The 16594-nt window shown below is 47.3% G+C and overlaps 1 protein-coding gene across 3 annotated transcripts in view; it reads left to right on the top strand.

Annotated features, from left to right (window-relative positions):
• Nucleotides 1-16594, top strand: part of LOC139575666 (cell migration-inducing and hyaluronan-binding protein-like) — a 167083-nt gene that overhangs the window by 115719 nt on the left and 34770 nt on the right. For all 3 annotated transcript variants that reach the window (XM_071400857.1, XM_071400858.1, XM_071400859.1), the window contains exons 13-17: nt 6344-6553; nt 8897-9102; nt 13184-13253; nt 13633-13761; nt 16048-16133. In XM_071400857.1, the coding sequence (XP_071256958.1) occupies nt 6344-6553; nt 8897-9102; nt 13184-13253; nt 13633-13761; nt 16048-16133 (701 nt within the window). The remainder of the gene's footprint in view (nt 1-6343; nt 6554-8896; nt 9103-13183; nt 13254-13632; nt 13762-16047; nt 16134-16594) is intronic.

The following is a 16594-nucleotide window of genomic DNA, read 5'->3' as shown; positions in this document are numbered from 1 at the left end:
GATGAGTACTGTAGGGTATGTAAACATAAAGTGGCATAGTTTAAAGTGGCTAGTGGTCCATGTATTACATAAGATGGCAAGATGCAGTAGATGATATAGAGTACAGTATATACATATACATAAGAGATGTGTAATGTAGGGTATGTAAACATTATATTAGGTGGCATTGTTTAAAGTGGCTGGTGGTACATTTTTACATAATTTCCATCAATTCCCATTTTTAAGGTGGCTGGAGCTGAGTCAGTTTGTTGGCAGCGGCCGCTAAATGTTAGTGGTGGCTGTTTAACAGTCTGATGGCCTTGAGATAGAAGCTGTTTTTCAGTCTCTCGGTTCCTGCTTGGATGCACCTGTACTGACCTCGCCTTCTGGATGATAGCGGGGTGAACAGGTAGTGGCTTGGGTGGTTGTTGTCCTTGATGATCTTTATGGCCTTCCTGTGACATCGGGTGGTGTAGGTGTCCTGGAGGGCAGGTAGTTTGCCCCGGGTGATGCGTTCTGCCGACCTCACTACCCTCTGGAGAGCCTTACGGTTGTGTGCGGAGCAGTTGCCGTACCAGGCGGTGATACAGCCCGACAGGATGCTCTCGATTGTGCATCTGTAGAAGTTTGTGAGTGCTTTTGGTGACAAGCCGAATTTCTTCAGCCTCCTGAGGTTGAAGAGGCGCTGCTGCGCCTTCTTCACAACGCTGTCTGTGTGGGTGGACCAATTCAGTTTGTCCGTGATGTGTACACCGAGGAACTTAAAACTTTCCACCTTCTCCACTACTGACCCGTCGATGTGGATAGGGGGGAGCTCCCTCTGCTGTTTCCTGAAGTCCACAATCATCTCCTTTGTTTTGTTGACGTTGAGTGTGAGGTTATTTTCCTGACACCACACTCCGAGGGCCCTCACCTCCTCCCTGTAGGCCGTCTCGTCGTTGTTGGTAATCAAGCCTACCACTGTAGTGTCGTCCGCAAACTTGATGATTGAGTTGGAGGCGTGCATGGCCACGCAGTCGTGGGTGAACAGGGAGTACAGGAGAGGGCTCAGAACGCACCCTTGTGGGGCCCCAGTGTTGAGGATCAGCGGGGTGGAGATGTTGTTACCTACCCTCACCACCTGGGGGCGGCCCGTCAGGAAGTCCAGGACCCAGTTGCACAGGGCGGGGTCGAGGCCCAGGGTCTCGAGCTTGATGACGAGTTTGGAGGGTACTATGGTGTTAAATGCTGAGCTGTAGTCGATGAACAGCATTCTCACATAGGTATTCCTCTTGTCCAGATGGGTTAGGGCAGTGTGCAGTGTGGTTGCGATTGCGTCGTCTGTGGACCTATTGGGTCGGTAAGCAAATTGGAGTGGGTCTAGGGCAGGGGTGTCAAACTCAAATACCCAGTGGGCCAAAATGTAAAACCTGAACAAAGTCGCGGGCCAACATTGAACAAATGAACCTTTTAATATGGACCCAAACAAGTTTTGCTTTAACATTGAATATGGAACAAGCATCGCTTATTACCATACAATATATAATTTAATAGTGGAGACATGCAAAATCGAATTTCAAATGAAAAAACACATCAATGGCATTCATTTATTAAATAAATAAAATTTAAATAAAAATTGTATGCCTCTTTTCTATTTGCAGCCTTCTGATTTAAATACCAAAATAAACTTTTTCCACTGGCTAATAATTTTACAAATAAAATGATAATAAATCAATCAACCATTCAAGCCCATGCCTTGTAGCAAGAAAAAGTGCACAAAGAAAACATTAATTATTGCACACTGATCTAATCTGATGTGCCCAAGCCAGATACCTGGCATCTCTTCTTGGATGCTAGTTCATCAATGTCTGGGCTCAGGCTCTGAGCTGAAGAAATCCTCAGTATCGAGCGAAGGTGTTCATCAGTCAGACGTCTCCTGTGAGTTGTTTTGGTCATCTTCATCGAGGAGAAAAGTTGCTCGCATAGATAAGTGCTGCCGAACATGGAGAGCATCTGAGCAGCTTGGGTGCGGAGCTGAGGCATTGTGTCAGGGATGAACCGTGGAAACTGTGCGGCGCCCACAGCATCATACTTTGACTTCAGCGTGTCGTTGCACTGGAGTTCAATCAGCTCCATTTGGATGTTGGTTGGTGCATTTTCCACATCAACTGCGAAGGGATTACTAAGCAGTTCAAACCTACATTTCTGGACATCGAAGTCGGCAAATCGCCGGCTAAACTCAGCGGCGAGAACACTGAGTTTTTCAGCAAACTGTGCGCATGGGAACACGGCGGTAGAGATCTGCGCTTTTATGGTTTGGCAGCAGGGAAAATGGCAATGGTTTCCTTGCAGCATCTGATTCTCCCACAGGCACAGTTTAGTTTTAAAGGCCCTCACTGCAGCGTACATGTCTGTGATGATGCGCCCCCGCCCCTGAAGCTGCAGGTTCAGCGCATCGAGATGGCTCGAGATGTCACAGAGAAAGATATTCTGCCTCCCACTTGTCCAGAAAGCTCCTGTTTTCTGCCTTTCTTTTCGCCATTTTTGGGAAGGGATAGCGCGCTGACAGTTGTAGCGTCTATGTTGCTATGACTACTGTCACAGAGGAGAGGGCGTTTCTGGGTCCTGTCCTGATTGGCGCGCGAAAACAACAGCAGAGCATTATGGGATTCGTAGTATTAGCGGTGAATGCGCTGTATAATACCGGCGGGCCAGCTCTAGTAGTAATTTGGTATTGTCTCGCGGGCCAAATATAATTACCCCGCGGGCCAAATCTGGCCCGCGGGCCAGAGTTTGACACCCATGGTCTAGGGTGTCCGGTAGGGTGGAGGTGATATGGTCCTTGACTAGTCTCTCAAAGCACTTCATGATGACGGAAGTGAGTGCTACGGGGCGGTAGTCGTTTAGCTCAGTTACCTTAGCTTTCTTGGGAACAGGAACAATGGTGGCCCTCTTGAAGCATGTGGGAACAGCAGACTGGGCTAAGGATTGATTGAATATGTCCGTAAACACACCAGCCAGCTGGTCTGCGCATGCTCTGAGGACGCGGCTGGGAATGCCGTCTGGGCCTGCAGCCTTGCGAGGGTTAACACGTTTAAATGTTTTACTCACCTCGGCTGCAGTGAAGGAGAGCCCGCAGGTTTTGGTAGTGGGCCGTGTCAGTGGCACTGTATTATCCTCAAAGCGGGCAAAAAAGGTATTTAGCCTGTCTGGGAGCAAGACATCCTGATCCGCGACGGGGCTGCTTTTCTTTTTGTAATCCGTGATAGACTGTAGACCCTGCCACATACCCCTTGTGTCTGAGCTGTTGAATTGCGATTCAATTTTGTCTCTGTACTGGGACTTAGCCTGTTTGATACCCTTGCGGAGAGAATAGCTACACTGTGTGTATTCGGTCATGTTTCCGGTCACCTTGCCCTGGTTAAAAGCAGTGGTTCGCGCTTTCAGTTTCACGCGAATGCTGCCGTTAATCCACGGTTTCTGGTTTGGGAATGTTTTAATCGTTGCTCTGGGTACGACATCGTCAATGCACTTCCTAATGAACTCGCTCACCGAATCTGCATATTCATCATTGTTGTTGTTGGACGCCGTGCGGAACATATTCCAATCCGCGTGATCAAAGCAGTCTTGAAGCGTGGATTCAGATTGGTCGGACCAGCGTTGAACAGACCTGAGCGCGGGAGCTTGTAGTTTTAATTTCTGTTTGTAGGCTGGAATCAACAAAATGGAGTCGTGGTCAGCTTTTCCGAAAGGAGGGCGGGGGAGGGCCTTATATGCGTCGCGGAAGTTAGTATAACAATGGTCCAGAGTTCTGCCAGCCCTGGTCGGACAATCGATGTGCTGATAGAATTTAGGGAGTTTTGTTTTTAGATTAGCCTTGTTAAAATCCCCAGCTACGATGAATGCAGCCTCAGGGTGTGTGGTTTCCAGTTTACAGAGAGTCAGATAGAGTTCGTTCAGGGCCATCGATGTGTCTGCTTGGGGGGGAATATATACGGCTGTGATTATGACCGAAGTGAATTCCCTTGGTAGATAATGCGGTCTACATTTGATTGTGAGGAGTTCTAGATCAGGTGAACAGAATGACTTTAGTTCCTGAGTGTTGTTATGATGGTCACACCACGTCTCGTTAATCATGAGGCATACCCCCCCGCCCCTCTTCTTACCAGAAAGATGTATGTTTCTGTCTGCGCGATGCGTGAAGAAACCAGCTGGCTGCACCGACTCCGTTAGCGTCTTTTCAGTTAGCCATGTTTCCGTGAAGCAGAGCACGTTGCAATCCCTGATGTCTCTCTCGAATGTTACCCGTGCTCGGATTTCATCGACCTTATTCTCAAGAGACTGGACATTGGCGAGTAGTATGCTAGGGAGTGGAGCGCGATGTGCTCGTCTCCGAAGCCTGACCAGGAGACCGCTACGTTTGCCCCTTTTTCGGCGTCGTGTAGCTTCGCCGGCTGGGATCAGGTCCATTGTATTGGGTGGAAGGCAAGACACTGGATCCGTTTCGGGAAAGTCATATTCCTGGTAGGAAGGGTGGTTAGTTGACGTTAATCGTATATTCAGTAGTTCCTCCCGGCTGTATGTAATGAAACTTAAGATCACCCGGGGTACCAATGTAAGAAATAACACATAGAAAAACAAAATACTGCATATTTTCCAAGGAACGCGAAGCGAGGCAGCCATCCTGTTCGGCGCCCAGACTCTGGGGAGCACAGTTAGGACAGAGAGAGCTGAGACTGTCACACACGCCAGCCAAATAGATTATTACAGTAATGATCTGGTTTGGGTCATGACTGTCATCAGATGACATATGGTGACGCAATCTGTCAATGACATTTGTAATATCATCGTTATGACAGTGGTATGTTGGCTGTCATTAGGCCAGTGTGATTCTATGACAGATGGACAGGCAGGCAGGCAGGCAGGCAGGCAAACACACACACACACACACACACACACACACACACACACACACACACACACACACACACACACACACACACACACACACACACACACACACACACACACACACACACACACAGCACCATAACAGCTATGGATAATAGCTAATAGCAAGCAGGCAGGCTAAGGTTTGCACAAATAAACAATTGTCACTTTGCTGACGGGGAGTGTCACATTGGGAGAGTTTCTTGTATTGTGTTGTTTGCCATTACTGTAATTAGGTTTGGCAGAACATTTCCAATGAGTGAAAGTTTCTTGGAAGCTCTTTTGATTGAGTTCCGTCTAAATTAAGGCAAATTTTATTTACAGCACAGAAACAAAGTTTGAAGCGCAACCTAGGGGGGAGATAAACACACACACACACACACACACACACACACACACACACACACACACACACACACACACACACACACACACACACACACACACACACACACACACACACACACACACACACACACACACACACACACACACACACACACACACAGGCACACTGGCATAGTCTTTAGAGTGAGTTGGATTGCATCCTGTTCAATAGACAGCTGTTTATTGAAGCTGTCAGTCATAGAACCTGGGCTGTGTCCCAAATGCCACCCTATAATAGTGCAGTACCTTTGACCAGGAAATGCAGGGCTCTCATTTGGGATGCAGCCCAGAAGAAGATCCACAGCTAGTAAGTAATGGAGCCGCGTCCATCTCCACTGCCTGCAAATTCTTCCCATTACATTCTAGTCAACCACGTTTTAATGAAGAATTATGGAAACAATTTGATTAGTCTCTCATGCATGGAAACTCTCGCTATCTTTTTATCTGTCTTCTACTCAATCTCTCACACTTTCACTGTTTCTTTCACATTCAAGTTCTCCTGTCTTTCTCTCTGTCTTTCTCTCACTCTCTAGTGGTCTCACTCTCTAGCGGTCTCACTCTCTAACGGTCTCACTCTCTAACGGCATCACTCTCTAACGGTCTCACTCTCTAACGGTCTCACTCTCTAACGGTCTCACTCTCTAACGGTCTCACTCTCCAACGGTCTCACTCTCCAACGGTCTCACTCTCTAACGGTCTCACTCTCCAACGGGCTCGCTCTCTAACGGTTTCACTCTCTAACAGTCTCACTCTCTAACGGTCTCACTCTCTAACGGTCTCACTCTCTAATGGTCTCACTCTCTAACGGTCTCACTCTCTAACGGTCTCACTCTCTAACGGTCTCACTCTCCAACGGTCTCACTCTCTAGCCGGTCGCACTCTCTAGCGGGCTCACTCTCTAGCGGGCTCACTCTCTAGCGGTCTCACTCTCTGGCGGTCTCACTCTCTGGCGGTCTCACTCTCTAGCGGTCTCACTCTCTAGCGGTCTCACTTTCTAACTGTCTCACTCTCCCCCTCTCTCCTCACTCTCCCCCTCTCTCCCTCCCAGGTGGAGCGTGGCTTTAAGTCTGTGCAGGTGTCTGGTGTAGAGCTGCAGCACATGGGTCAACAGTCTATGGGTCACTACCCTGTCCACTTCCATATGAACGGAGACGTGGACCAGAAGGGAGGCTACGATCCCCCCACCTCCGTCAGCGATCTGTCCATCCACCATACCTTCTCCCGCTGTGTCACTGTGCACGGCTCTAACGGCCTACTGGTGAGCTATATGCATGCACACACTTGGACATTTGGTTCCATACATTTGAGAGTATAAAAGTGCTGCTGGTCGGCCATTCAGTTGTCACGACGACACCCGCCTTCGCCCAGCCTCTCCACCATGTGTGTGTGTGTGTGTGTGTGTGTGTGTGTGTGTGTGTGTGTGTGTGTGTGTGTGTGTGTGTGTGTGTGTGTGTGTGTGTGTGTGTGTGTGTGTGGTTAAAGAGGTCTTCTGTTAGATCAACTGTCTTACCCCAGCAGAACCCCAACTATAAGCTGTATACCAAACGAGTGGCAGGGTGACAGCTGTTTTTCGGATCCCAGATGTAAAGTCATTTAACTGAATCAGTAGGGTTAGCACATTCACACAAAGATTTTCAGACCTCATTTGACCGGTTTCTTCCGTTCACGGAGGCACAGAAAAAGTACAGTCAAACACATCCATTTTATTAGCGTTACTCTCTAAGGGCTGTAGCTGAGTTGTTGAGACGTTATAACGCTCCACATCTTGGGTTGAACAATTCTGCTGACTTTCCTCAAATTCCCAGGTTTTTCAGAAATCCTGATTCCGGGAATCTTTGAACCAGGACTTCTAGAAGACCTGGGAATTTTGGGAAAGTTGCTGGAATTTTGTAACCTTATCCAGGTTGAGCTACAAGGGTTTCAGGAAACTTACCTGTGGTGTTATTTCACTGTCTTTGCTAAAAATCTGAGCCACCTACGAAATTATAATGATGATAATAACCATATTCATGATTATGCATGTTGCTAATTACTGTTGTGAACCCAGGGACATTATGATCTGTGGACTTTACAGGGTCACAGACAGAGCAACTAAATAGAATTACGCACAAAAGAAGATAATTGCTTCTAGCTAGAATTCTATGAGAACAGTCTGTTGGAGACTGAGGTGGGTGGGTGTGTGTTTGTGTGTGTGTTTGTGTGTGTGTGTGCGCGCTCATGCAAGCTCATCTTCGCCCATCCTCGTGCACGTGCGTATGTGTTGGAGGGTTGTTAAAGGTGTCCTGTTGTGTTGCCACGGCAATCAGAGAATCTATCCGTTGCCATAACGAGGAGATGTGCCGTTGCTACCCAACATGACGTATCTAAACCAAGGCTCCTGAAAATTGGGTACAAACTGGATAGAACACAATTGTGTCCTGTCACTCTTCAGGCGTTAGAAGGAAATGGAAGATAGATGGTGAGATACTGAATTCTCTGAGATGTTATCTTTCTGCTTCGGCTTTGTCCCAATTAGTACCCTATTCTATTCCCTACATAGTGGAACAGGGTCCCTGGTCCCTACGGACCCTGGTTTAAAATAATGCACTAGATAGAGAATAGGGTCCCATTTGAGACTCAGGCCCTAGTCTCCTCTCCTTCATCAGATGTCAGAATATCTCCATAGACATGAAGACTGGGGTTAGCACCGCATGATTTAGCTCAGCAGGCTAATACAGTCTTGTGTGAGCAGAGGTAGTTTGGTGAACTGTTCTCACATGAGGAGACTTCCCTAAACCAACCGCAAAGAAGAGGTGAGATGAGCTAGCTAGCAAGTGTGGCAGGCAGAGTAATATCTTTCTTTAAATGGTGTAGCTCAGTGGAATGATGTGTTTCACACCATCTGATGAGATTGGGTTTTTAGCCCAGTGCAGATGACAGAGAAGAGACAGAAGGAAAACCACGTCCTTCAGACATGTGCCAGTCAAAATAAATGTGTGCGTGGTTTGTCAGGGTTGGGGTTATTCCAGTCAATTCAGAAAGTAGGACTAAACCAAATTCCAATTCCAAATGTTCCTCATTGAAAGCATTGAAGATATTGGGATTGGAAATTCAGCGTACTCCGTGAATTGACTGGAATTTAAATGGAATTGATCCCAACCCTGGTGTTTCTCTCTCTCTCTCGCTCTCCCCCCTCCTCTCTCTCTCCCTCCCTCCCTCCCTGCCCCACTCACTCACTCACTCACTCACTCACTCACTCACTCACTCACTCACTCACTCACTCACTCACTCACTCACTCACTCACTCACTCACTCACTCACTCACTCACTCACTCACTCCCCCCCCTCGCTCTCTCGCCCCCTCGCTCTCTCCCTCCTCTCTACCTCCCCCACTCACTCACTCTCTCTCTCTCGCTCTCTCGCCCCCCCTCTCTCCCTCCTCCTCTCTCCCTCCCTCCCTCCCTCCCTCACTCACTCACTCGCTCTCCCCCCTCGCTCTCTCTCGCCCCCCTCTCTCTCCCTCCTCTCTCCCCCCTCCCCCACTCACTCACTCTCTCTCTCTCCCCACCTCACTCTCTCTCGCCCCCCTCTCTCTCCCTCCCCCCTCTCTCTGTCCTACCAGGTAAAGGACGTGGTGGGCTATGATGCTCTGGGACACTGTTTCTTCACTGAGGACGGTCCTGAGGAGAGGAACACTTTTGACCACTGCCTGGGGCTGATGATCAGAGCTGGTACCCTGCTGCCCTCCGACAGGGACAGCAAGATGTGTCGCGATATCACACAGGGAGCCTTCCCCGGATATGTGGCCAACCCACGACAAGACTGCAGGTAGAGGAGATCAATAGAAGTGTCCCCTAGGTACAGATCTAGGATCAGTTTCCCTTCACGCAATCCTAACCTTAACTATTAGTGGGGAAGATGCAAAACTGACCCAAGATCAGCGTCTAGGGCTGACTTCACATCTACACATATAGATACACGTAAGATGGATATATACAGACAGCAACAGGTACATGTACACACACACTCACCTGTTTAGCATGTCTGCTGCGTATAAATAGAGTCTGTCCTCTGAACTGATATGTCTGTCCCCGTGGTAACCTGCTATCTCTGGTGTTAGAGAGACAGAGTATGATTAATGCATAAGATACACGCTCAGCCAGAAGATACAACACTGCAATAAGACTGAGCTTTACCTTATCTTACCTTAAATCACACACACACACACACACACACACACACACACACACACACACACACACACACACACACACACACACACACACACACACACACACACACACACACACACACTGCTTATTACCCGACTGATGTTCTCTATTCCCTTTGCAAAACCAATTAGGTTGTGATTCTAAGGCTAGAGGTTTGACTAAAAGTCTGGATCCCACATTCATTTGAGTGTTAAAATCAGAGTTGTATCTAGTTGTCGGTTACTAGGGCTGCATCCCAAATGGCATCCTATTCCCTACACAGTGCCTTCGTGTCTATGTGTTGTTTAAAGAGTTACATCCTATTACCTACACAGTGCCTTCGTGTCTATGTGTTGTTTAAAGAGTTACATCCTATTACCTACACAGTGCCTTCGTGTCTATGTGTTGTTTAAAGAGTTACTCTTTCCCGAATTTAGGGGGGGGGGGGGGGGCAAAACGACAGGCTTTTCAGCTCGGGGATTTGAACGTGCAACCTTTCGGTTACTAGTCCAACGGTCTAACCACTAGGCTACGCTGCCGCCCCATGAACAGCCACATGAACAGCCAGTCATTCGAAAAGAGGTTGCATTTTACATATTTACGAGTGGAAACCTTTGTTGTCTCTCTGTTGAAATCGCCGGTCTGTCTGCTGGAAATTCAGTCGCCAGAAAGTCTCTGGTTTGTCCACCAGAGATTCAAGTCTTTCGTAGTTGTAGCTTGTTCCCTTTGTTCTGGAAGTGTCTGTTAAATATGGATACATCAGACGCACCAATGGTCATTTGATAGGGAAATGTTCTCCAGAATGGATCTTTCAGAGTACTGGTTCTCATTGCATTTACCAGACTAAAGTACTTAAACAGCTGCAGACTGAATGTTCCTGTGTTGTCTTTAGTTTTGTAGAGATGTTCTTCTTCTCTGTTGAAGTTTCAGAGTTCTAGCCATTACGTCCCTCTCAGCTCACGATGTTGGTCTCGTTGATGTACATTTTGTCGGAAGTGGGTTTTATACACTCTGGAAAAAGGGGGCGTTCCATGACGCCGATGTAATGTCTGCTCACGTGGGCGTGGCCACTGACTTGGTTAAGACTTCATATGGAAAATAATTATCTCATTACATCTTCCCACAAATAGTTTCACATTTAATCGTATACGTTCCCCCACATTTGGATGTGACCCTGACAACTGGGAAATATACACATTCAGAGATAAACTTATGTTGTTATACTGTCTTTAGTTACGCCACAAATTATTAACACATTCCACAGGATTGTTCTTTAAATACCCACGGACCATTCCAAATGTTGGGATACAGAAATACTGTTTAATTATTCAGCCTTTTAATGTTATCATACTGCAACGTCACTCTCTGTGGTGACAAAGGGATTTAACTCAAGTTTCTGAGAGTAGGGAGAGAGAGTTTTCCTGCAGGTATTTATGACCATCATAAAACTGTGGAGAGAGAGGTGGGGCGCCTATGATCCTCCCCCCAAGGGCATGTCATGACAGTGCACTACTTTTGACCATGGTCCTATGGGTCCTGCAGGGTCAAAAGTAGTGCACTATATAGGAGCTTGGTCAAAAGTAATGGACTATGTAGTGAATAGGGTGCCATTTGTGACGCAGTCCAGGAATTTGCCTTACATTACATTTCATAGAAACAATTAAAGATCTAGACACCTCACTGATAAGCAGACAGGTGGAGACATTAATACTGCAAAGCCATGAGAGACGGTCACATTAGAGTATGTGTGCCTTGCCTCTCCTCTCCCCTCCTCTCCCCACCTTTCCATTCCACCCTCTCCTCTCCTCTCCTCTCCTCTCCTCTCCTCTCCTCTCCTCTCCTCTCCTCTCCTCTCCTCTCCTCTCCTCTCCTCTCCTCTCCTCTCCTCTCCCCAACTTTCCATTCCTCTCCTCTCCTCTCCCCAACTTTCCATTCCTCTCCCTCCCTAATCTACTCGCCTCTCCCCTTAGCTCCTCTCCTCTCCCATTCATCTCCTCTCCCATCTGTTCGTCATTATGATACTCCTCCTAAGGAACAGCCTCCTTAGGAATTCATGGGAATTTACAGTATTTCAATGTTATGCTTCAAGGACGATGAAAAATAAAACGTATGTATCATCCAAAACCTGTATCTGTTGAAATGAAAACATGTTGCTCACCTCTCTACACTACAAAGCAACAATAATGTACAGCTGGGGAAGTTCATCCATAATAATATGTTTTCAATATTGCTAACCAATTTAAGATCAATCTGATGTAAAGTGAAGCCGGTGAAAATAAATTGCAATGACTCTTAGTACAATAAACCTAGGAAGTGGTTCAGTCATACTCTAAAAACACTGCGTTGTCTGGTGGCCTATTTGTATACGTCATATCATGTAGCACCAGGCTGGCTGCTAACGTTAACTACATTCACTGTCAATGCACAATATTTCCACAACAGTTGGGAAAGGACCATTAGAAGATCCATTAGAACAGCAGTTAAATTGCACACATGGACCACCACTTCATCCATGCTTTTGTTAATGACATGCCGAAGTCGAGGATCGGTAGGATGGTCAGTTTTAGAGGGTATGTTTGGCAGCATGAGTGAAGGATGCTTTGTTGCGAAGTAGGAAGCCGATTCTAGATTTAATTTTGGATTTGAGATGCTTAATGTGTGTCTGGAAGGAGAGTTTACCGTCTAACCAGACACCTAGGTATTTGTAGTTGTCCACATATTCAAGTCAGAACCGTCCAGAGTAGTGATGCTGAACGGGCGGGCAGGTGCGGGCAGCGATCGGTTGAAGAGCATGCATTTAGATTTACTTGCATTTAAGAGCAGTTGGAGGCCACGGAAGGAGAGTTGTATGGCATTGAAGCTCGTCTGGAGGTTAGTTAACAGTGTCCAAAGAGGGGCCAGAAGTATACAGAATGGTGTCGTCTGCATAGAGGTGGATCAAAGAATCACCAGCAGCAAGAGCGACATCATTGATGTATACAGATAAAAGAGTCGGCCCGAGAATTGAACACTGTGGCACCCCCATAGAGACTGCCAGAGGTCTGGACACCAGGCCCTCTGATTTCTCTGTCTGAGAAGTAGTTGGTGAACCAGGCGAGGCAGTCATATGAGAAACCAAGGCTGTTGAGGTGCTGCCTGAAGCGAGGAGTAGGACACTGGGATAATCAATAACTCTTGTTTTCTCTCCCTCCTCTCTCTCACGTTCTCTCTCTCTCACCCTCGTCTCTCTCACGTTCTCTCTCTCTCTCCCTCCTCTCTCTCACGTTCTCTCTCTCTCTCCCTCCTCTCTCTCACGTTCTCTCTCTCTCCCTCCTCTCTCTCACGTTCTCTCTCTCTCCCTCCTCTCTCTCACGTTCTCTCTCTCTCACGTTCTCTCTCTCTCATGTTCTCTCTCTCACCCTTCTCTCTCACGTTCTCTCTCTCTCACCCTCGTCTCTCTCATGTTCTCTCTCTCTCACCCTTCTCTCTCACGTTCTCTCTCTCTCCCTCTTCTCTCTCACTCTCTCACCCTCCTCTCCCTCACGTTCTCACTCTCTCACCCTCCTCTCTCTCACGTTCTCTCTCTCACGTTCTCTCTCTCCCTCCTCTCTCTCACGTTCTCTCTCTCTCCCTCCTCTCTCTCACGTTCTCTCTCTCCCTCCTCTCTCTCACGTTCTCTTTCTCTTTTCCTCCCTCTTGTCTTTCTTTGTCTCTTCCAGTGCTACGTCCACCTTTTGGATTGCCAACCCCAATAACAACCTCATCAACTGTGCAGCAGCAGGCTCAGAGGTAAGTCTCTCTCCCAATCTCCCTCGCTTGCTTTCTCTCTCTCTCTCTCTCTCTCTCTCTCTCTCTCTCTCTCTCTCTCCCTCTCTCTCTCTCTCTCTCTCTCTCTCTCTCTCTCTCTCTCTCTCTCTCTCTCTCTCTCTCTCTCTCTCTCTCTCTCTCTCTCTCTCTCTCTCTATCTCTCTCATTCTCTCTCTCCCATTCACTCTTTCTATCTGTCCTTGTCTTCAGGTGTACAGTATGTATGTAGGCCTCATTACCCCAATGTCCAGTCTGATGAATTACTGTATATTCATTTGTTATGTATAGTATGGTGTGTGTGTGTGTGTGTGTGTTAATGCTTGCATGTGTTTGTTAACATACTGTGTGTGTGTCCTTCAAGGAGACAGGTTTCTGGTTCCTCTTCCACCATGTGCCTACGGGAGCCTCTGAGGGCATGTATTCTCCTGGTCGCACCGAACACACACCTATGGGCCAGTTCACCAACAATAGGGCCCACTCCAACAACAGGGTAAGAGTGAGTGTGAGTCTTGTTAGATAATAACAGCAAACATCCAATAGAATAAAGGAAGTCATATTAACCAACCAGATATAAGCTGACTGCTCTTCCATGTGTGTTAACCCAGTGTGTGAAGGTTAATTCATGGTTTGGAGCCGCAGAGCAGCGATCATTACATGTTAACGAGCATCTTCAGTTGATAATAAATCTCTATGCGGTCTGGTTATGGCCCTTGTGGTCTGTGCTAGCAGGGCCTCTCTCTCTGTCATGTTCACACCCTTCTCTCTCTCTCTCTCTCCACCCTTTCTCTCTTTTATCTCTTTCTCTCTTTCTCTCCATCCTTTCTCTCTTTTTATCTCTTTCTCTCTCTCTCTCCACCCTTTCTCTATTTCTCTCTCTTTCTCTCCACCCTTCCCTCTTTTTCTCTCTCTCTCTCTCTCTCCACCCTTTCTCTCGCTCTCTCTCTCTCCACCCTTTCTCTCGCTCTCTCTCTGTCCACCCTTTCTCTCATTCTCTCTCGTTCTCTCCACCCTTTCTCTCTTTCTCTTTCTTTCTCCACCCTTCCCTCTTTCTCTCTCTCTGTCTCTCTCCACCCTTTCTCTCGCTCTTGTTCTCGCTCTCGCTCCACCCTTCCTCTCTTTCTCTCTCTTTCCCTCAATCCTTTCTCTCCTTCTCCGCACCCTTTCTCAAACTCTTTCTCTCCACCCTTCCCTCGTCCTCGCTCTCGCTCTCTCACTCTCTCACTCTCTCGCTCTCTCCCTCTCCCCCCTTTCTCTCGCTCTCGTTCGCTCTCGCTCCACCCTTTCTCTCTCTTTCTATCTACCCTTTCTCTCTTTATCGCTCTCTCTCTCTCTCTCTCTCTCTCGCTCCATTCTTTCTCTTTACTCTCTCTCTCTACTTTTCTCACTCTCACTCTCTCACTCTCGTGCTCTCTCTCTCCACCCTTTCTCTCTCTCTTGCTCTCTCACTCTCGCTCTCTCTCTCTTTCTCTCTGTCTGTTCCTAGCAGGGTGTGTTAATAGAAATAGAACTCATGTCAAGCTGTTACCACAGCCTCCTTGTGTTAGAACTAGATATACCAGCTTGTACACAAAGACACAGACGTACACACACCATCTTGTGCACACATAAAGAAGCAGACATACACACACACAAGCGTTTATGCGCGCACACCCACACAAAGACATATGCACGCAACACGAAGACGCACACGCCTCGGTAAACACACACACACACAGCAAACACACACACACACACACACACACACACACACACACACACACACACACACACACACACACACACACACACACACACACACACACACACACACACAGCAAACACACATATATAAAACAAGAGAAACACTCTGTTGCTGCATGAATCTGATAGATTTATTGAGGGACTAACAAACAATAGGCTTACGTTTCTGATGAATGAAGTTGATTCATGCCAAAACTATTGTTTGTTTGTCCCTCAATAAATCTAATTTTCCTTTATTATCCTGGATAGTCACCAGTTTAATTATCTCGGGGTAAGGAATGATTTGGGGGTTTTCAAGTCCCAGTCGAGCACTGGGTCCCGCTTTTTTTTCATATAAAACAAAAGCTGTGTGTCAGTGTGTGTCTATTAGGCCCTTGTTCAGGAGGAGAGAGAGAGAGAGAGAGAGAGAGAGAGAGAGAGAGAGAGAGAGAGAGAGAGAGAGAGAGAGAGAGAGAGAGAGAGAGAGAGAGAGAGAGAGAGAGAGAGAGAGAGAGAGAGAGAGAGAGAGAGAGAGAGAGAGAGAGAGAGAGAGAGAGAGAGAGAGAGAGAGAGAGAGAGAGAGAGAGAGAGAGAGAGAGAGAGAGAGAGAGAGAGAGAGAGAGAGAGAGAGAGAGAGAGAGAGAGAGAGAGAGAGAGAGAGAGAGAGAGAGAGAGAGAGAGAGAGAGAGAGAGAGAGAGAGAGAGAGAGAGAGAGAGAGAGAGAGAGAGAGAGAGAGAGAGAGAGAGAGAGAGAGAGAGAGATTGGAGGCTGTTGTTGTTGCTAGAGGCGACTCAGATGATCGGTCCCAATGGCACCCTATTCCCCACATACAGTAGTGCACTACTTTTGACCAGGGCCAAGGCTGTACTATGTAGGGAATAGGGTGCATTGTGGGAATCACCCTCAGTGTTCTCACACCCGAGTATACATAACTAAACATCATCAAGACAAGGAGAAAGCTATCTGTTTCAAAGCTATCTGTTGTTCATATCTGTTGGCTGATAGCTGGCTCCTTAACTGGAAGTGTTAATGTAATGTGTGTATGCACCTGTGCAGGCTGGGATGATCCTAGACAACGGTGTAAAGACCACACAGGCCAATGACAAGGACAAGAGACCCTTCCTTTCTCTAGTGGGAGCAAGGTCAGTGTCTCACCACACACACACACACACACACACACACACACACACACACACACACAGGTTGGTAGTGGATGCAGAGAGACTGGGTGAGGGGGAGTAGTTTAGATTTTTATTTATTTAACCTTTACTTAACTATGCAAATCAGTTAAGAACAAATGATTATTTACAATGACAGTCTAGCCCGGCCAAACCCTAACCCGGACCACGCTGGGCCAATTGTGCGCTGCCCTATGGGACTCCTAATCACGGCCGGTTGTGATACAGCCTTGAATCAAACCAGGGTCTGTAGCACTGAGATGCAGTGCCTTAGACCACTGCGCCACTCTGTAGCTAGTTAGCAGACCTCTTTCAGATACATATGTCAAAGACTTTCAAATACATTGTTTGCCCATAACAATGGAACCAATTGAATCGTCCTAAAAGTCCAAGTGCACCTCAACCAAAGTATTTGACCCCAGTCT

The sequence above is a fragment of the Salvelinus alpinus genome, chromosome 5 (genome assembly GCF_045679555.1).
Source record: "Salvelinus alpinus chromosome 5, SLU_Salpinus.1, whole genome shotgun sequence".
NCBI classification, from domain to species: domain Eukaryota; kingdom Metazoa; phylum Chordata; class Actinopteri; order Salmoniformes; family Salmonidae; genus Salvelinus; species Salvelinus alpinus.
This window is presented reverse-complemented; position numbering and strand designations above follow the sequence as displayed.